This window comes from Nicotiana sylvestris, chromosome 1 (assembly GCF_000393655.2).
Source record: "Nicotiana sylvestris chromosome 1, ASM39365v2, whole genome shotgun sequence".
Taxonomy (NCBI): domain Eukaryota; kingdom Viridiplantae; phylum Streptophyta; class Magnoliopsida; order Solanales; family Solanaceae; genus Nicotiana; species Nicotiana sylvestris.
In genome coordinates this window covers 132,299,154-132,321,769 of record NC_091057.1, presented here as the reverse complement: position 1 = coordinate 132,321,769, position 22,616 = coordinate 132,299,154, and the positions used below count along the sequence as shown (strand labels likewise).

Below are 22,616 nucleotides of genomic sequence, written 5' to 3'. Positions count from 1 at the left end.
TGTTCTTATCAAAATCAAGATTTCCCTCATTTCCACTTATCTCTTTTTCTATCTATATGGGACATACCCCCTGTCAACCCTAAAAATACAAGTATAGAGAATAACAACAACAACAACAACAACAACAACAACAACAATTACCTAGTAAAGTTCCACAAAGTGGGGTCTGGGGAGGATAATGTGTACACAGACCTTACCCCTTTCCCGATAGGGCAGATAGGCTATTTCCGATAGACCCTCGGCTCAGAAAGACGGAAATAAAAAATAAGAAAAGAAAATTCATTAGTAACTCCAGTAGAAACCGTAATAATAACAGAAGCATAACAACCAAAAGATAAATGACATGCAATAACAGTAACAAGTATCTAAGGCCCGGGGCTAAGATAAACAGCAGGGATAGCGTGGACTCAACATAAACTGCAAGCAATCTAAGATCAACCCTAATCCAACCCCGCCTTACCCCGATTTTGAAGTAAGGAAAGCTCTACTACCCCTAACCTACAACCCTAATGCCTAACCTCCAGACCTTCCTATCAAGGACCATGTCCTCGGAAATCTGCAGTCGTACCATGTCCTGCCTGATCACCTCTCCCCAATACTTCTTAGGCCGTCGTCTACCTCTTCTCGTACCCACCACGGTCAACCGCTTACACCTCCTCACCGGAGCATCAAGGCTTCTCCTCCGCACGTGCCCGAACCATCTGAGTCTCGCTTCCCACATCTTGTCATCCACAGGGGTCACGCTCACCTTCTTCCGAATATCTTTATTCCTAATCTTGTCTATCCTAGTGTGCCCGCGTATCCACCTCAGCATCCTCATCTCTGCTACCTTCATCCTCTGGATATGAGAGTTCTTAACCGGCCAACACTCTGCCCCATACAACATGGCCGGTCTAACCACAGCTCTAGAAAACTTAGCTTTGAGTATCAGTGACACTTTCTTGTCACACAAGACTCCAGATGCAAGCCTCCATTTCATCCAGCCCGCCCCTATAAGGTGAGTGACAACCTCGTCGATATCTCCGTCCCCCAGAATCACCGACCCAAGGTACTTGAAGTTATCTCTCTTGGGGATGACTTGTGATCCAAGCCTCACGTCCCTGCCTACTTCCCTCGACTCAGCGCTAAACTTGCACTCCAGGTACTCTGTCTTAGACCTGCTCAATTTAAAACCCTTAGACTCGAGGGTCTGTCTCCAAACCTCCAACCTCTCGTTAAAACCGACTCTCGTCTCATCAATTATAACTATGTCATCAGTAAATAACATATACCATGACACATCCCCTTAAATATGGTGTGTCAGTGCATCCATCACCAAAGCAAATAAGAACGGGCTAAGCGTGGAGCCTTGGTGTAATCCCATAACAACCGAAAAATGCTCTGAGTCGCCTCCCACAGTCCTAACCTTAGTCTTAGCTCCATCATACATGTCCTTGATCGCTCTTATGTAGGCTACCGGCACGCCCTTTGCTTCAAGACATCTCCAGAGCACCTCTCTAGGGACCTTGTCATACGATTTCTCTAAGTCAATAAACACCAAGTGCAGATCCTTCTTCTTATACATGTAATGTTCTACCAACCTCCTAATAAGGTGGATAGCTTCCGTAGTGGAGCGACCCTACATGAACCCAAAGTGATTGTCGGATATAGACGTCGTCTTCCTCACCCTCACCATCACCTTCACCACCCTATCCTAGACTTTCATGGTATGGCTTAGTAACTTGATACCCTTATAATTGTTACAACACTGGATATCACCTTTGTTCTTGTACAACAGAACCACTGTACTCGACCTCCACTCCTCCGACATCCTCTTCGTCCTAAAAATTACATTGAACAACCCAGTCAGCCACTCCAATCCTACTCTACCCACACACTTATAAAACCCAATCGAAATTTCGTCTGGCCCGGTCGCTCTACCCCTACTCATCTTACGCAAAGCCCCCACGACCTCCTCCACCTTAATGCGCCTGCAATACCTAATATCTCGGAGACTCTCTGAATGCCCCAAATCCCCTAGCGCTATATCCCGGTCCCCCTCCTCGTTTAGAATACCATAGAAGTACGTCTGTCATCTCTGCTAAATCTGGGACTCTCCCATCAATACTCTACCATCCTCGTCTTTAATGCACCTTACTTGGTCCAGATCTGAGGCCTTCCTCTCCCTCGCTTTAGCCAGCCGAAACAACTTCATGTCCCCGCCTTTCTCCCCTAATTCCTCGTATAGACGAGCAAACACTGCATTCTTAGCCTCCGTGACCGCCAGCTTTGCCTCCTTCCTCGCTACCTTGTACCTCTCTCTATTCTCTTTCCTCTCCTTCTCGCTTGTGCTCCCTGCCAACTTTGCGTTCGCTACCTTTTTCGCCTCTACTTTACCTTGGACTACGTCATTCCACCACCAGTCGCCTTGATGCCTCCAGAAAACCCTTCGATATCCCTAGCACCTCTCTCGCCGCCTCCTTCACGTAGTTCGCCGTCGTTGACCACATAGTGCTCGCGTCTCCACTACTCCTCCAAGCTCCCATAGCGGATAACCTCCCCTCCAACTCCTGGGCTTTATCATTGGTTAAAGCTCCCCATCTAATCCTCGGTCGACCACGAGCATACCTCTTCTTCCTCTTTATCATAATGCCGATGTCCATTACTAAGAGCCTATGCTGAGTCGCGAGGGTCTCTCCCGGGATAACCTTGCAATCCTTGCACAACCCTCTATCACACCTTCTGAAGAGAAGGTAATTTATCCGAGTCTTCACCGCCGAACTTTGGAAAGTTACTAGATGTTCCTCCCTCTTTGGAAAAGTCGAGTTCACAGTCACCAGCACAAAAGCCTTAGCGAAATCTAACAGCGAAGTACCACCTCCGTTACTACTGCTCTTGATACTTGACCTCGACCATTGTTGACTCCCCGACTATGATCCCTACTGTTTACTAGTCGACGTTGACCACATTACTTTTCTTAACATCGCTTCATGTTAAATCTTCTTGAGGCAGATTTTAACCTATACAGTAGGAACAAGAAAGCAACACCAACATCAATGTGGATATGTTGTATTGTAGGATAAAAAATGGTTTTATCATAAAGACCTAATACACAAAGAGTCCAGAATTTTCACCAATGAGAGTCTAAATATAAGAAATTAGATATACAAAATTAATATATAAAGAATTTTTACTTATCTACATAACTTAATTTTCTGGCGAAAGGGTGTCAATTATATGTATATCACTTGAAATTCACTTTTATTGTAATCTTCCATGATGTTCTTCTGCCTAATACGCAAATTAATGAATCTAACTATGTATTTATGTATTTTATTGATAAGGTAAACACTAATTATGTATATATGTTTAACCTACTACTCATTTGTGTGCTCAAAAGTTCGCAGGATATCTTGTACAGATATGTCAATCCATTTGGACTCTCCAATTCACAACTGCATTGGCAGGTAACATAAGAACCATAGTATTGTACACTTGTACTAGTGTTGTACTTTACAGGAACTTATCAGGAAATATATCTGAAATTTTGATGGTGAAAACAAAAAAGAAGCTTCAGTGATATTTTTCAAAAAGAAAAAAGCATTCGAGATGACTCACAGCAACTCACTGAATATCCAAAAGCATACTCCTGAGATTTGATTTTTCATTTTTCTCTATTACTACTATATACAAAAAAAAAAAAAGCACAATAATAACCAGTAGATAAAGCCCGACACTAAGATGAACGAAAGTGTAGTGAGAACTCAACACTAATCATTTGCAGTCATATATATATATATATATAGAGAGAGAGAGAGAGAGAGGGGTTACAATTTGCAATGCTCTATATGTACAACCAGCAATGCCAGATCTATCTCATTTAGCTCTAGATATGCAACAATGATCGCTCAAATTACAGAGCTGTTAAGACTTAAGGTAACAAGGATAAAAGAAAAGCAAGAACCTACTAGGTAGATGCCTACTACACTTAAGCAGAAGTTCTCAGTAAGGGCTTTTCAAGTACTCTAGTAAATAGTTAAAGAACAACATTTACGGAAAATGGCAATCAATGATCAAACCTGACAACTGGCTTACAATCTCCTGTCAGGAAACTTAGATGCATAAAATGAGGAAAAGAATAGGATATGGCAAAGAAAATACACAGGCAGCTATGGTTTCAACAGCTTAAGGATGCTAAGAGGGACTGATAATTAAAGATAAGACAGACACCAAGCTCCCAACTCGATGCAAGAGGTGGCTATGGAATCTATACTTACATTAGGGCATTAAAGATATGGTCTATTTTATAAGACTAAGATTAGAGACTACCTCCAATGGAAGAGTAAAAAAAATTGTGAAACGGCAAATGTAGAAAAGGAAGACTTGACTAAAAAATTGCACGGAGTGCTTTCTAGATGAACGCCAAAACTAACAGCAGAGAACTCAGCAAACTTATCAAATAAACGAGCTAAATTTCAAAGAAAAGAATCCGTGAGAAAACACTACAGAACCTGTCTTATTCTGTGACAAACACAGGCTAACTTTTGAACCTTTTCCCTTTTCGTGGGTGTCATCATTCAGCAGGAGTCGTGCTAATATTCCCTGTATAATCCAATTCTGTCAGAAGTATCCAGAGCAACAGGCAAAAACAGACAGTTACTTGAACATACAATTCAAAAATCCAGAATAAGTTGTGACAACATGCACCAAGTATGAATCAATCTGACATAACACCATTTTAGTAACCGCTATTCGTTGGCTACATCCTTCTTACCGCAGCCATCCATTCTCTAACCTATAAAGGAACATTTCCCTAAACCAAGATTGCACCATATAAGGATTACTACCATGGTAACAGACCTTGTATCAATAGCAAAAATGATCAGTCTAATTTTCCATCCTCGGCTCTACCTATGATAACTAATGCTTACACACACAAATAGAAAAAGAGAGGCAGTAGAATCCACATAGGTTAGCTCATTCTTCTTGATTCACAATAACGGTATCAAAAAGCATTAATCTTGATCAAACAACTCTAATGGACTTAAAAAAACTAACTTTATTGCTAAGAAAACATTCATAATTCATATCATGCTTCCTTAAACAGCAAAATCATTACTTCAACCAACTTTACTACTCTTCATTTCCAAATCTTAGTACAAAACTACAGAAATAGCAAAAATGCCGTTCAATAGTTTCATTTAATCCAGCTCTTTCTGCACTTTAATCCCCATAGAATTCGCCGTCCCAATAATAGACTTACAAATCGACTCCAAGGGCATGTACTGGCAAAACGGATCACTCTGTTTGATTTTAGCAATTTCATAAACGTGCTTTAGGGTTAGAGTTGACGCCGTTACATGACCAGGGCGGCCACTTCCCAGCTCAATTCCAGCAGCCTGCTTTAGGTACCAAGTAACTGAAGGAGACTTAACGGTGAACTCGAAAGTACCATCCTTGAACGCCGTAATGGTTACGGCCATGGGTGTACCGCTCTTGAACTTCTGGGTCCGAGCATTGAAGTCCTTGCAGAAAGCCATGGAGTTGAGTTTGTATTGACCCAGGGCGGGGCCTACTGGTGGTCCGGGCTTAGCTGCACCCGCATCGACGGTGAGACGGATCGTGGCTGAGATAGGGCGGCGTGTTAAGATCTCTTTTAGCGTCGCCATGCTGCAAAATGTGGCGGCGTAAATTGGGGTTTTGCTGTAGAGTAGGGGCTACTGATGTTTGCTGCGCCGGTGACTGGAGAATCTAGTTTGTGCAATTTTAAATTTGGGCCTGAACTTCTGGGCCATCATGTCATGGGCTTTCATTTTGAAGAATTAACCCAAATAGCCATGACTCACCTAATCTCTTAAATAAAAAAATAATATATATATATATATATATATATATATATATATATATATATATATATATATATATATATATATATATATATATATAAATTCATGTAGAATATATATACAACTATGTATAAATAATATATACTGGCTAGAAAAAATAAACATTGAACCTGACCGGCTATTTGCGTAATAATAGATGAAGTGTTTTGAGCTGCTATTTCATTTAGCTAGCTGAAGTACCTTATAAAAGATGATAAGGCAAGCATCACTTTTAGCGTGCGACCGAAATTATTTACATTCGATAGGCATATACAAGTATATAAAATTTGTATATTTTTTGTATATAACATATATATATATATATATATATATATATATATATATATATATATATATATAATAGTTTTTCGACTGTTATTTTGAGAGCGACTATACTTTGTCATTTTTCCAAGATAGGGTTCATTTTAAAGATTACAAACTCTTTTGTTACTTCTATTATTCCATTATTTCCATATTACTTTAATAGTATGTTGTTTGAAAAGAAGAGAATCCTAAAAAGTTATAATGCTTTCTTGACCAATTATTCTTTGAATTATTCTGTAGCGTCTGAGTTTTCTTAAATTTTAATTCAAGTTCAAAAAGATGTGCAAGCATGTTTATCTCAATAAGCATGGTGCATTCTAAAGTATCAAGTGGGAGAGAAAGGATCTCATGTGGTCATTCTAGTTATGTCGACAAATATTGTTCCTTTGTGTTCAGTTAAAATAAAAAGAAAAACTCTCGCAGTTTTATCAAGAACTACTCTTTTCAAAACCAAAAATGGATTTGATACAATTCAACATAATCTAAAAAATGTCAAAAGTAGGAATGATTTATAAAATTACTAGCAGGCTGAGGCTTCATTACTCAAGTATGTGCATCTGCAGAAAATCCACTGGTACAAGTGAGTAGATTTGAGGAATTTGTTATGCTTGTGCTTTTGAGCTTTTGCGGAAGGAGGATGGAGTACCCTATAGGCTATAGCTCATGCTAAGGCTAAATTCTTGAAAACCAAATGCTCTGTTCCCTTTTTGGCAAGTGAATCAAACATAGAAGCAATGTAACAAAAGTGACATACCAAGAACATCCATCTTGTTTGCACGAGTAATGCTCAGCGTTACAATCATTTTGTAGAGAAAGGAAACTATTGACTTTTTCTTCTTTTGAATTCTGGAGGGGAGGAAAACTGGAAAACACAATCCATTCATTTCATAGATTATGGTCAGTCCCTTCACAAGGCCAGACTGAACCCCTTTGGCTATGAATGCATCTTGCATCTTATAATGATAATCAGCACATAACATTCAAAGAATAGTAACAGAAAAAGGATAAACATCGAGTTCGTGGAGGCTCCAAGGTTACAGGAGCTCCATGTTACTCACCAACAATCAGTAAGTACCATGGACAGCAGAAACTCAGAAAAATTGCTGACCTATGGTGTATGCTAATTTATCTCTACAAAAAGTTGCCAAACTCTCCTTTTCATATGTCACTTAACACCCCCTTTAGAAGATCCAGTCCTTCAGCTGATATACTTCTTCTCCTTGTAGTTCTTGGTATTTCAATTCGAGGTGGCGGATCATGAGAGAAGCAGATTACAAGAGCGGTTAGATTATCACAGCTGTTACACTTTAGTGCCTCCTTGACAAGAAATTTTGAGCATTTCTCAGGATCATTATGCAGCATGAGCTCCTTTCTTACAATTGTTACTGCATATTGGCTGCTCATGACATCCCATAAGCCATCGCAGCCAATTATTAAGAACTCATCCTCTTCTGTCAGGACCACTTCTTCGAACTCTGGCTCTGAGCTTAAGGGGCCCTTTGAACCTTTGGCGCCCTTTATGTGCCAGTCACCCAGTGCTCGTGCAACTGATAGCTGGCCGTTGAGGTAGCCATCTAATATTGTTCCCCCTAGTTTTTCAATTCTCAATTTCTCGGAAGTAGCATTTGGCTTGTGGTCTTTTGACAATTCAATTGCTCTTCCGCGCTTCCCTAGTACAGCTCGAGAGTCCCCAGCATTAGCTATTAGCATGGTCCTGTGTATTACAAAAGAAAATATAACAAATAAATGAGTGCAAGTTACAATTTGAGACAACTATGTGGGATACGCAGGAAAGATAAATGTAATAAATACATAGATGCAGGTCCAAAGTTGTCCTTGTAAATGAAAATCATATCTAAAACGAAAGGTTTGCCCTTACATGGAATGTAATTTGAAGGCCGAAATCAATAGGAAGATCACTTTTACACGATGGACTTACATTTCAAAGCAGTAATCCATTTACTCGGCCATAAGGGCCTATTGCACGTGTTCAAACTACTCTCATCTCGAATCAAATAAAAGCCTTGTCAGCTGTAAACTAAAAAGAAATTTGGAGAACCCCTAGAAAAAGTTGCAAAATCGATATGCCAAAAGAAAAGTGGACTAACATGTGTCCGTCCCTTACGAAGCTAAGGAAAAACAAGTATAGCGATATGATTTTCGGCTGCAATGATTTTAGCATCATTTTATCTTCCAATTTTTCAACTTGCCTCTATTTCATTATAGACATTCGCCAATCTGATAAACTTTGTGTTTAGGTTTCGATGATGTCTTTCCTTTCAGTACAAAGGTATCTACCATTTGATCAGAACACAAACAATAGTCCAAAATATTCATAATTTTGCATAAACAATGTTTAGGGACAGTGATGGACTCATTACTTGTTGCTCCCTTCCGACATGAAGAATTAGAACTTACTACTGAACTACACAGAAGCAGAGATCAATGTCTTACCGTCCTAAAATAAGTGCGACTAGAGCAGTTGTTCCAGAGGTACTATCAAGAGACTTCGTATCAGCTAGCGCATTATCGGCTTTTGCAAAAGCATTCCTGACAGCTTATTTTACCATCGATGGGAAATGGGAATCATCTACAATAAATTTAAGGAGATTCTTTTGAGTGAATGATGCAGCATCAACTCCACCATGCCCATCAAAAACCTGAGAGTAAAAAGAACAACAGTCAGACAAGTAACCATCAAATTCACAGAATTGGCTCCTCAAGTTATCCCCTTTCGAAATAAAGAACAATGTCTGTACTGGGATCTCTTTATCTTTTCTCTTTTACACTACTAGCAACCCCAGAGTACTTCTTCTGGGAAGAAGAAGAAGAAGGATTTAAAACCAGACATTGCTGTTAGCAAGTAATTAGGATTGCCACTAGTGGATATCCGATCCAATTTTCCTCTTTGGCAGTGATAACCTGGTTTCACTCTCCAATTATCTTTTACTTCCAACCAAATTAGCAAATTCAGATATTGTACGCCATACATGAACTAGGTGGTACAGTAGGTAAGAAAAACGAGAGAGAAAAAGAACATAAAGTAACACTTTTTCTCTTTAGCTGAAACTCAAGATTTGCATAGTTGCATTTATTTGCTTTACCTTTATTCTTTAGTGGGGAAGACCAGAATCCCACAGCTTTTTGTTCCCTTCTTCTGTTTCTCCTTCTTTCTTTCTTTTTCCCCTTGTCATGGCGTTTGTCTGGCTGATTATTTGATTTTCTATAAGTAAAATTTCTTGTCCCACCACCCATATTTTCTCAAGATTTTGCTCTGCTTTTCTTCTTGCTTATATTTGACTTTGGAGTTAAAAGTATTCTGTTTGTCTGCTCCATTATCTCCTTTCATGGAATATCTCTCATTTCACACTCACCTATTCGTAGGTGGGAAAATACTGTTCATGTCCTTCTAGTCTGAAACTGAAGCTACCTACTTCCTCTATTTCCTTTTTAATATGCTTCTACAGTATTAACTATTACTGTTTTTCTTGGTTTATTTGGAGTTTTCTTGGACTCCCTATCAGTTTCTGTAAATTAGCATGCTTTAACCTTCTTTAATCAGCAATTTGAGGGTGTGTTTTGAATTCTTAATATTATTACTTACTATGTACTATTTCTGTTAATGAAAGAGTTGTGGTTAATTTAGTAAATTGTTCCTATATGTGCCTTAGCAGGGTCAAGGTTGCACCTTTTCATTCCCAATTTCACAATGAGGCTATTTTGGACATTGATATTGATAGTTCTCTAAAATGGATATTCTTCAGAGGGGACTAATTCAACTCTTTCTGAAGGCCTAAAATTGTGAACGTTGGTTGTATGCTAAGTTTCAATACCGCTGTCGGAAAAATTACAAAAGTTGCTGTGGAAGCTGCGTGGAAGCTGCCGTGGAAGATATTAATTCCAATCCATCTGTTCTTGGAGGAACTAAGTTGAATGTGATATTATTGGATAGTAAATCCAGTGGATTTCTTGGAATAGTTGAGGGTAAGCCCTTTTGCAACATCTATTATATTCTTTTGGTTTTTGTGTACTGGATTTTTATAGTTTCAGTACTCTTTTGAGTTTTATGTGAACCGTTTCATCTTTATATAACAGCTATCCGCTTCATGGAAACGGATATTATGGCCATTATTGGCCCCCAATCTTCTGTTATAGCTCATGTGGTATCAAACAACGCGAATGAGCTTCAGGTTCCTCTATTATCTTTTGCAGCCACAGACCCCACTCTTTCTTCACTTCAGTACCCGTTTTTTGTGAGAACTTCCCCAAGTGATATGTTTCAGATGGCTGCAATAGCTGAAATAATTGATCACTACGAATGGAGAGAAGTGATTGCTATATATATTGATGATGATTTTGGAAGAAATGGTATCGCTGCATTAGCAGATCAGCTGGACAAGAGACGATGTTCGATGTCTTGGTTCAGGTTGCTTTGAGAGAATCTCGAATAATGGTTGTTCACACTTATCCTTCAAAGGGTCTGGACATATTCTCTATGGCTCGATATTTAGGGATGATAGATAATGGATATGTTTGCATTGCTACGCATTGGCTCTCGACTATCCTTGACACTGACGGTCCCCTTTCTCCCGATAAAAAAGAGAATCTTGACGGGGCAATCACTTTGCGTATACACACTCCAGATTCAGAACTGAAAAAGAAGTTTGTCTCGCGGTGGAGCAATTTGACAGGGAAGGCAGGAGTTACTGGTGGAATGTCAACTTGCGCGCTCTATGCCTATGATACTGTGTGGCTACTTGCTCGTGCCATAAACGAATTCTTTAACCAAGGGGGAAACATTTCATTTTCTAAGGATCCAAGGCTAACTGAACAAAATAGTGGAAGTTTGAATCTTGATTCTATGAGCATCTTTGATGGAGGGAAGCTATTGCTTGACGACATATATAAGGTCAATATGACAGGTGTAACAGGACCATATGGTTTCACTTCTGATAGAAATCTATTCCGCCCTGCTTTTGAAGTCATTAATGTTGTTGGTACAGGTTTTAGGAAAGTTGGTTATTGGTGTAATTACTCTGGTTTATCAATTGTGCCTCCTGAAACACTCTACTCTAAGCAGCCAAATCGTTCCTCTTCAAATCAGCAACTACATAGTATAAATGGCCCGGACAAACAACAGAGAAACCTCGTGGATGGGTTTTTCCAAACAATGGGAGACAACTGAAAATTGCAGTCCCTAACCGAGCTAGCTTTCGTGAATTTGTTGGCAAGGTACCAGGCACTACTGACTCATTCAGAGGATACTGTATTGAAGTCTTCACTACAGCCATAAACTTATTGCCTTATGCTGTCCCTTACAAGCTTCTTGCCTTTGGGGATGGCCATAACAATCCAGAAGATACAGAGCTAGTGCGCTTAATCACAGCAGGAGTGAGTATAAGACTACCAATGTTCTACTCTAGTGTCAGTTTAGCAATGTGTTTTCTAACTGTGCATACTTGGTCTTTCATTTCAGGTTTATGACGCTGCCATAGGCGACATAGCAATTACAACTAATCGGACAAAAATGGTTGATTTCACTCAACCATACATTGAATCTGGGTTAGTTGTAGTGGCACCAGTTAAGCAGCAGAATGCTAATGCTTGGGCTTTTCTCAGGCCATTTACTCCTAGGATGTGGTGTATCACTGGTGTTTTTTTCTTAGTCGTGGGCACTGTAATTTGGATTTTGGAACACAGATTGAATGATGATTTTCGTGGACCTCCGAGTAAGCAGGTTGTCACTGTTCTCTGGTGAGTTGACAACTACTTGTGCACGTACATATAATATCAGGATCTTGATTGTGAGAAAAATATGCAGTTGAGCTTTTTTTCTGTTCCAATAGCACTTAACTAATAAATTAACATACATTAACTTGACGAACAAGTCTGTCATGTATTCTCTACTCTCTCTAACTTTCTTCTATTATCTAGTCTTCCACTTGCCAGTTCATTCTGTATGTCAAATTCTGCTATCTATCTTTATACATAAAGTTTTGACCTTTTCCTATGTAAAACTCTTTTTGCAGGTTCAGCTTTTTAACTCTCTTTAATGCCCACAGTAAGTAACTCATGCTAGTTGAGTTATTTTTGCACTTGCACTTGAATGAGCTTCCTTTGACAAAGATCACTTTTGCATGCAGGAGAAAACACTGTTAGCACCCGTGGCCGCATTGTCCTCCTTATATGGCTATTTGTGATTTTGATAATTAACTCGAGCTACACTGCTAGCCTCACCTCAATTCTTACAGTGCAGAAGCTTTCTTCACCAATTACAGGAATTGAAAGTTTAGTAAATACAAAGGACCCCATTGGTTATCAATTAGGTTCATTTGCCCGTAACTATCTGATTGAAGAACTTGGCATTCATGAATCTAGACTTGTTCCTCTTAACCTGCCCGAAGATTATGCTAAAGCTTTAAAAGATGGTCCTAGTCATGGGGGAGTTGCAGCTATAGTAGATGAGCGCGCCTATATGGAGCTTTTCCTCTCAACGCGTTGCCAATTCAGTATTCTAGGCCAAGAGTTCACAAAAAATGGATGGGGGTTTGTAAGTAGCTCTCTGTCAACTTCACCTTTTTCTTGTACATGTGAACCTGCTTTTTATGAATTTATCTCACACCATGACCAAACTAAGAGCTACCAATATTTGTTAGCAACGTAAAGAGATGATGAAATTATGAATCCTGTGAATTCAACCTAACCAACTAACGAATGTGGTAATGCATGAGAAGTAGAAGTCTCTACATCTAAAGCTTGCAAATAGGCCAACAAAATATACTTTTCACTGATGCATGATTTTTTCCCATTGTTCCTTAGTTATAAGTTCTGCTTGAAACATGCTTCTGAAGGTGAATCATACTGTTAGCTTGATATTTGGAAGGAGAGGAGATTAGGATATCACTCTTGACATAACATGGTGCTTGCTTCACACAGAAGTTGTCCTTGTCTAGGCTTGAATATATATTTTTTCTTTTGGTACCTTCAAATTATAGAAGAAGAGTCTTGGTGTAACTGGTAAAGTTGTTGTCATGTGACCAGGAGGTCACGGGTTCAAGTCGTGAAAACAGCCTCTTGCAGAAATATAGGGTAAGGCTGCGTACAATAGATCATTGTGGTCGGGCCCTTCCCCGGACCCCGCGCATAGCGGAGGCTTAATGCATCGGGCTGCCATTTTTTTACCTTCAAATTATAGGGGGTCGATGAGAACGTAAAGGAAAAGAATTGAGAGTAAAAGATGTTAAGTTTGTGTATTTGGCTTAATTGTGTTGGTTATAACTACCTTTCCTTTTGTTTGACCAAAAAGTGTTAAGCCTTTTGTTAAACCAATTAAATACAAAGGTAATGGGTAAAACCTAGTTAAACATAATAAGTTCTAGATCTAGCATATGCTTATATAAATAGTATAGAATAACGTTTGAGCCAATTTAATACAAAGGGTATTAAATAACGTTGCCAAAGAGTGGATGGGAAGAACAATGATGAGCAATAACTATATTAAATGGCAATAAATGTAAATATGAGGAAATATTAAGGAATCTTCTGACCGCGTTGAATTATACGAATGCTAAAGAATATTGCGCACTTTCTTGGATTTGATGGAAATGACAAATGGGATAATTCACAAAAAGGTGGAATCTCTCTTAAAAGTGGTTTTTTGTATTTTTCTTTGAATGCCTTTCTTACAACCGAAAATCCCCTCCCTCATTTCATCATTCTTACACTATTTATATTTAAATAGTGGGATATTCCCAAAGAACCCTAGAAAGTACAAGCACATATTCCTTTCAGAGATTCCAAAACAAAACTGACCGCTGCTACCGTTCCTCGCTATTGGACCTCGACCTTGATGAGCCACTCAACGGCTCTTCTGCTTATCACCGAACTCGGCCTCAATGAACTCTTCAACAACTCCTCCTGGTCGTACTCGGCCGAGCTGCCCATGACAAGTTACGATCTTCACGACGAACACCTTCCCGTACTGAATTTTCTTGGTCGGATTTTGACCCATACACCTTTCCTTTTCTATTACATCAAACTATTCAATCTAGAACCATTTTGTTATGACGGTTTTATGCATTGATCTGTCTACATTTGAGAATAATGTCCTTCAATTTCTTTGTTTTCTCCTAGGCTTTCCCTAGGGACTCTCCTCTAGCGATTGACATGTCCACTGCAATTTTGAAACTATCAGAAAATGGGGAACTTCAAAGGATCCATGATAAATGGCTTTCTGGAATTGCTTGTACTTCACAGAATACAAAGCTTGAAGTGGACAGGCTTCAACTGAAAAGCTTCTCAGGTTTATTCTTCCTATGTGGATTAGCATGTTTTCTGGCACTGCTCATATATTTTGTGATGATAGCATGCCAATATTGCCACTATTATCCCGAGTCTGAGTCCTCTGGGGGAAGCTCGCGATCAGGACGACTCCAGACATTCCTTTCTTTTGCTGACGAAAAGGAAGAGTCAGTGAGGTCTAGGTCCAAACGAAGGCAACTGGACGCGACTTCAGTTAGAAGTGTTGATCAAGATGCATCAGTAAATGGTTCAAGGATTGACCGTTCTGAGATATACTCAAACAGGGTTGTAAGTTTTGGAGAATCTGCGTAGTTCCTAACAATGAGTACTGGTCTTCCCAAAATGTAATTATATAGGTGGAATCACGAATGAATCTTTATTTGCAAGGCGCTGCTATCATATTTTACAAAGTGTCAGTTGTCATTGGAAAAATAGCCATGCAACCTCAGAATCCTGCTGATCCTTGTGTGTATACATCTGTCCTTTCCTAAAAAGGCTTTTAGCTCAATATTGATTATGACAAGTGCAATGTTAAGCTCATATGATTTGGCCACCAGGCCAATATCTGCCAAATTCATGCAAGGGAAAGCAATTTTCGAGCACTAGTTCTGCCACCCCACCTATAGTGTTTTCTAGTTTGACATGTACTGCTAGTGGAAAAAATTCTGTGGAAGAAAAAGATGATATGATTGGGAATAGCATCCTATAAAAAAGGAGGAAACTCTGGAAATTAGGGGAATGTTTTAGCCTTTAGGGGAGCTTAGCTGGCCTTTTTTGCGGCTCAATTAGCGCAATTACTATTCTAATGACAAGACCACTCACAAAATTGTCTACTTTCTATCATTTACTTTGACAATGCTCCATAATAAGTACTGCAAATTGAAGTTATTTTTCCCGCTAAATGTTATCTAAGTCCAATCTCTAAAAATTATTTAATTTCGCGGTAATGGAGAGAAAAGAATACAATAATCTGAGCAGGTTTTAATATCACTGATCTATTCCCTTTCTTTTCCTAGTAAAAAGTTGAAACTCAAGGCGGTTTCATGAAGAGAAATTATACCAAATGGATTCAAGAGCATAAGGGTATGTTCTTTTTACATCCATTGTTCGAAATATACTGGTGGTAACTTACAACTTCCAAATGATAAGTTTTTTTCTTTCTTTGGTTTCTCAAAAATAAGAACTTACAAATTATTCAGTTATGAACTTTCCCTGTTGTTGACGATAATAAAATACAATGCATTATTTAGCACATAATTAAGTTCTTGTGAAATAGTTGGTAAGCGGCCAAGCTAATATATTCATTTTGGTATTTGTATATCTTGTTCTATAGGTAGTACAAATTTATCTTGAGAAATCTATCAAATAATTCAGGTTCGCCAAAAGCATTGGCGGACAGCTTCTTCTATTGATTCACAGTCTTAGAGTTGCACATACTAAAGATAATAAAAGAAGGATTTGCAAGAGGTTTTGCCCAAAGTTGTGAAACAACAATGACAATAAACTACGATAAATAAAATATGGCGTGCCTTACTTGTTTGGTTGTCTCTTCATTAAATAAACAATAAAGTGAACCTAGTCAATACGCTTATAAATTTAAATTTATAGTAGTATACCAGTCAATAATATAGTGAGTCTATGTGGTATAGAGCAACAATTTAGTACAAAGCCGTCTGGGACCAGCTTCTACAAATCTACGGGAAACTTTTCACGTAAATTAGACGTAAATGCCATAATGGAAAAACCCATAGCCATAAAAATATAATTTCCAATAGGTAGCTTTTAACGTTCAATTCAAAGTTAAAAATGTGCGAGCATCCTCCACAACATGAGCATAATTGCTAGTTGCTGTCACTTGTTTTGGTATCTGAAAATACAACTGTCTGAACCAAAAATAAATAAATAAATTCGGGAGTTCCTCAATGAGTCAATTCAATGAAAGAAAAACACATACACACAGGGGATTAGCTGCTTATGTACTTTGTTCGTTAGGTAGTAGAAAAAATACTAATTATATTTTGAATGGTGAATTGAGTAATCTGATTGGTTTACTTGCATAATTAATTTAATACTATAGTAGATATTCCAATAAATTACATCATTTCTAGAGCTTCAAACACCATGTATATCTACCTTGAATACAAATTGTTTAATTATACACACAAACCTATTGTCCTACAATCAAAAATTAAAAAAGGAGTAACAGATTGCATATTTAATATTGAAGAAATAATAAGTTATACTGTAATTATTAAAGTATTTCTATTTCTAAAGAGTGTTCTCTTGTTCTCCTTTTAAAAACATCTCTATAGATGTTTAAAAGCTTGGTCTTGAATCAAAGAGCAAAATTCCTTCAATTCGAGCATGGAAAAGTATTTATATTAGTCTAGACTTGAAAGGTTCTCTTTATACATAAAGTAGTTGTAATTTGTAATCTGTAAAAGAGGAACGGTCGAAATAATTATTTGGAGACTTGGAGGACTTTTAGTTAGTCATTAATTTGACAACGATGCACTTTCATTTCCTCCGATCATTACTGAGGGAAATTAAACATAATAGAGATAATGGTGTTCATTCAGTTCTCCAAACGTTCAACAGGAAATAGTAGAATTTGAAACTACTCTTCTCCATCCTTTTCTAATGAGAAAAGGGAAAGAAAAACAACACTTTCTTGATTAGTACATTATAGGAAAATTTTCCAAACCTCTTTCAGTTATTTTTCATTAGTGGGAAATTTATTTGCTTTTCCTGAAATTGGCCACGCCTTTTATAACTTGTTAAAAGTTGGAACTGAATTGGTAAAGTTACACTCCTCCACTGTAAACAATTTTCTTAAGAAAATTTTCAACGAGTAACGAAATATGTATAATTTTGGTAGTAGTGTTATTATTTACTTTATCAATTTTTCAATTTCACTCTGTAAAAGTAACTAATGCTAAAAAAATATCCGTCAAAGTAACTAATACTAATTTGATAGGGGGAATGTTATGAATACCGAAAACCACTATTTTTTTTATATAAAGGGCAGAGGAAATTAGAAAAAGGAGTATCTAAATATAGTGAAATGGGACCTATATAATTTTACAATGAGTTGAGTACTAGCTTCGCTAAAAATGAAATGAAAAAAATAAAAAATAAAAGTTATTGAGTACTCCGGGTACTCTTACCTAATTGACAAAAATTACCCTCAGCCACTGAGCAGCAGTACACCAGTCCAATCACGGCTGAATTCACCACTACAAGGCACTCTCCACGTGCCTCTCGCGTGCTGGATATGACCTCAGCCTCCTCCCCCAATCATCAAACTACTAGCCGGAATGTCCAAAAGCCGGTCATCGTCCGACTAATTTTCCGGCTATCCCGCTGTAGAAACTTCTATAACTACGTTAGATATAAATGAGAAACTTCAAGGAGTAATTTTAGATAGTACAGCCACAGAAAAGGAAGAAGAAACAGAGCATGGAGACGAGAGCAACAGATTCAACGGCGGAGATGATAGACCAGACGATAGAATCAACGATGGAGAAAGGCAAGTCAAGGTCCGGCCATGACCATGACCTAGGGGAGAAGGCGAAGCTGATGCCACTCCAGGCCGAAACGACGCCGTCCCGGCTTCTCGGACTCCAATTCGGCGTCAAATACGAAGTAAACAGCCTTGGCCACCGCATAAACGACGTCGGAAGTGAGAAACTCACTCGTAGCCACCGGAAAGTTGACGTGGACGATCGCCGCCACCCTGACTCCGCCATCTCTCTGGTTCTTTTTTCTCTTCGAGATATTTCTATTTGGCGCAAAAGGAAAAGAATAATTTCTCGTATATAATATGTCGAGGGGATTCTAGCAAGCGCTAATGTTGGGCCTTTTACATATATAAAAGAAATCTGAAACTATTTCCTGTGTTTGGTTTGAACAAATAGGAATGAATCTTTTAGTAAACATTATTTGATAATTTGACAAAAATGATAACTAATTTACTTTTATAGCTTAAAATTCATTAAAAATAAAAAAAATTACATTGATAATGGTAATAACTTAAATCGAATGGAAAGTAATCTTATTTGAATTAATTTGCTCAATGGTCATTTTGCACATTTTAAAGAAAATTACTTCAATGAGTTTTTTATACATTTACGGCTCTAGTATTAGAAAAAGTTTTTAACGTTTAAGAAAGCTAAAAATAATAAGTATAGTGTCTGAATAAGGACAAAGTTTAATTATAACCAAAAGATAGGCTTTAGAAAAGAAAATGTTGTCTACAAATATTTTCTCAAAACTGGTTCAAACAAACTTTGCCCAGAAATTATTTTCTTGTAATTCTTCTAAGATAAAAGGAAACCAAAACTATATTCAAACCGTCGTGATTGACAATACATTTTTCCAGTTCAGAAATTAGTTTATCTTATAGAGTATATTTAATACACAATTTAATTATATTTATCATTGCATTTTTTTGCAACCGTCTAAAATAAATTCTTGTTGAAATATTATTTGTTATGGAATTATAGTAGAGATTTTGAATTATTTGAATTTCAATTAGTAAGGCTACATCGATGGGGTATCACATTTTTGTGATTCTGGTGGTGATGTTTAATTTGGATAATATATACACATTGTGAAATTTGCAAAATTGAGTTAGATAATGATGGGGACAACTTGCAAGGACATCGCCTTCTATAAATTTAAACATAAATACTGTACGTGTAGACCCTAACAGCTTGTTTGGATGGTTGTTACACATTGTTTTATAATGTATCGTATCGTAATCGTATTACTGTATCGTTTGATAAAAATAATGTTTGGATAGATTGTATCGTTTGCCATCGTTTCATGATATCAAGCACCCGCAATATGAGGAATAAACTTGTAATATTATAACGAAAAATTATGATACAAGGTAAAATTACTATATAAAAAATAGGGTAAATGATAAAATAAAATTATTTAATAATAATAAGAGGTGAGATTGAGAGAAAAAGACAAGGTAACGACGCAACCACACCAAATCGGTCGTTACATAAAGTGGCACATTTCGTCGTTATGTAACGACCGATTTAACGATACGATATACTAAAATTTAAGTAACAATCAAAACAAACATCGTATTTAGAGTAACAATACGATACAATACAATGGGTAACAACCATCCAAACAAGTTGTAAGACACATGAAACACCAGTCATTAATATTGGATTAAAATACCACAACACAATTTCGTTATTAATTAAAAAAATTAATCTAAAGTTTATCACGTATTGTTCACATTTTTGTAGAATTTTACTACATATATTATCAGAGGCGGACCCATGATTTGAAGATTGTGGGTGCATTTTTACTTTCAACCAAAATCTGCTTTATATACAGAATGTCACTACTAATATATCAGTATTTTCTAAAAACATATACATGTATTCATGAAAATTTTACCGAACTTTTCGGATGTCAATGATCCCTCACTTGATAACATAGGTCCGCATCTGTATATTACTCACATTTATGGGTTTCATTTGCTATATAGACTAACCAAACACGAGTTAAGGTGTAGCTTGGTTCAAGAGTTATGCATGGATTAATAATGTAGGTATTATTTATGCATGAATTGGTTATACATAATTTAGTTACACGTGAATTAGTTATGTGGATACTTATTATGTAGAAATTAGTAATATAGAAATGTGATGTGAGTATTATTTATTGTTTGTCTAGTTTATTCTATTAAAATTATATGTATATTTTAAATATATTTGTTAAGCGAAAAAAAAGTACAAGCTTTAATAGAGGTATTCTTGTTATTTTGTATTTTAATTCAAGTATTACTAATATATGTATTAGTTATTTCATCTTCTATTTCATAGCTCTGGACACCGCCATCAGGCAAGCCAACACTAAATAGTTAAATTAAATTCTCATTTTTATATTTTTGAGATCATAAATTTTCTTCAACTTAACTAGTAAAAGATGAACTTTACAGAATAATAATAATGTTTTCTAACCATAATCATCTCAGAACCTGGTGTCACAAGTGCATGAGCATTTACTAGGAATTAAAATAAAATACAATAACTGTCCGGAATATAACTTTGGACAGAAAAGAAAAATACAAGTACTCTGAAGGAGACTCTGCTGGCTGCGGATCGTCTCATAAGATGCAACTCACTTAAGTCCCCATATCAACCATGTCGCTGCGCCCACAAGGCCACTAGACGTACATGTGCCTGTACAACAAAATGTATAGCAAGTGTAGTATGAGTACGAAAATAACGCGTACCCAATAAGTATCCAGTCTAATCTCGAAGAAGTAGTAACAAGAGGTCGACTCCGACACTTACTATGGCCAATAATAAGATACCGATAATATGATAAATTATGATTTTCTTTAAAGCGACTGTAAACTCAATAACATGAAGCAGGTAAACAATTCTTTTGTTAATAAGAGATTTCCAAATTTATTTTCATATTTTAACAATTTATATCTCCGGCCAATGAGGCCACATCAATTATCAAAAATTTCAAAACATTCAATTAAGTTATGCCAAATGATGCGAGGTCATACGACCCGATCCAACATAATATTTAAATTGTGCACTGCCGAGGGTCGAATGACGCAAACCATAGATGTATCTATTTACCTCGCTCGCGAATCATACATGCGACGCGGTTAAGGAATTTCCCCGCTCGCGGATCATACATGCGACGCGATCAAATATAAATTTAAGGAGTTTCCATGCTCGCGGATCATACTTGCGATGCGGTCAAATAGAAATTTATCATTAAATCATAACCCTTTCTTGATTCTTTTCAAAATAAAGACAATTCAACTCTAAACTTTTAAATCCTTAAAATTCCTCAACTTAGTTCCATTTTATACAATTAACAAATATAATCAAGTAACAGTGTCCACAAAGCATGGTGTAAACCTAAAACTATGCGGATATAAAATGGAATAGTAGCTACGTACTGACTCTCGTCACCTCATGCGTACGTAGCCCCCACAAATAGAAGTACAAATCGAATCATTTCACCTATAGGGTAAATTCCCGCTTACAATGTTAGAAAGGAGACTTACCTCACTTCGAAGTTTCATAACCGGCTCCAAGATCGCTCTAACACCTCAAACCGGTGTCCGTCGCTCCAAACTAGCCAAGCAATGTGCAAAAAATAAAAATATACTCTAATACTCATAATAAATCAATTTGTAACAACTCCCAACTCCACTCGAAAAGTTAATAAAGTCAACCTTCGGGTCCACATGCCCGTATTTCAAAAATTATTAAAAATAAATATTACCTATAACTCGTATGGTGTATATCCAGAAATTCATCCAGTTTCGTCCATGAATCGACCCTCAAATCAAGGATTTACCAATTTTCAACTTTGGGGCTCAAAATCCGAATTTCTACAATCCAAATACGGATAAAAATAGAAATCAATAGAAATAATCATAGAGAAATATCAAAATGAAGGTCATATATTTACCCGCATGTTGAGACGAGAATAATACCGTGAAAATCACCTCAAACGGAGCTCTAGAACTCAAGATATGCCCAAAATACTAAAATTCTCGGTTTAAAATATTGTCCATGCGATTTTTATTTATCGCCTTTGTGGGAGAACTTCGCGTTCGCGAAGAGCAATTTTTTGCGTTGACGGTCAACCAAAAAATCATTCTTCGCGTTCGCAGAACTTCTCTCGCGTTCGCAAAGAATAAATCTTCGCACCAAAAACCATTAATTTTGTCCGACACGGAATGGGCATAACTCTCTCATATGACATCGAAATTCGACAATTCTTATTGCTATGACTCCATAATTACGATACGGATCTAATGGTTCAATCCAATCACAAATAAAAGGTTGGTTTCTAAATATAGTTCCCTTTATGCCCAAAGAAACGACGCTGAAAAATCAAATAAAAGCGCGATACAACCCAAATACCTCCGAAACACACATGAGGCCCCTGGGACCCCGTCCAATCACACAAACCAGTACCATAACATAATATAGACTTGTTCGAGGCCTCAAATCAAATCAAACAATATCAAAATCACGAATCGCACCTCAATTCAAGCTTAATGAACTTTAGAATTTCCAACTTTCACATTCGATGTCGAAACCTATCAAATCACGTCCA

The 22,616-nt window shown here is 37.3% G+C and overlaps 2 protein-coding genes and 1 pseudogene across 2 annotated transcripts; 1 reads left to right on the top strand and 2 right to left on the bottom strand.

Moving 5' to 3' along the window:
• Positions 1-5,018: 5,018 nt before the first annotated feature.
• Positions 5,019-5,777, bottom strand: LOC104229056 (large ribosomal subunit protein uL11m-like). Its single transcript, XM_009781628.2, has one exon. It carries the CDS (start codon positions 5,646-5,648, stop codon positions 5,181-5,183), a length of 468 nt encoding a protein of 155 aa, XP_009779930.1. The 5' UTR covers positions 5,649-5,777; the 3' UTR covers positions 5,019-5,180.
• Positions 5,778-7,051: 1,274 nt separating this feature from the next.
• LOC104229058 (probable protein phosphatase 2C 47) lies at positions 7,052-9,443 on the bottom strand (annotated as a pseudogene).
• A 546-nt stretch (positions 9,444-9,989) lies between these two features.
• On the top strand, positions 9,990-15,537 carry LOC104242835 (glutamate receptor 3.6-like). Its single transcript, XM_070168013.1, is given in 9 exon segments — positions 9,990-10,058; positions 10,061-10,172; positions 10,284-10,595; positions 10,598-11,305; positions 11,308-11,579; positions 11,665-11,942; positions 12,218-12,249; positions 12,332-12,738; positions 14,322-15,537. Coding segments are annotated over 9 exon segments (2,655 nt in total). The 5' UTR covers positions 9,990-10,004; the 3' UTR covers positions 14,802-15,537.
• Positions 15,538-22,616: the final 7,079 nt, after the last annotated feature.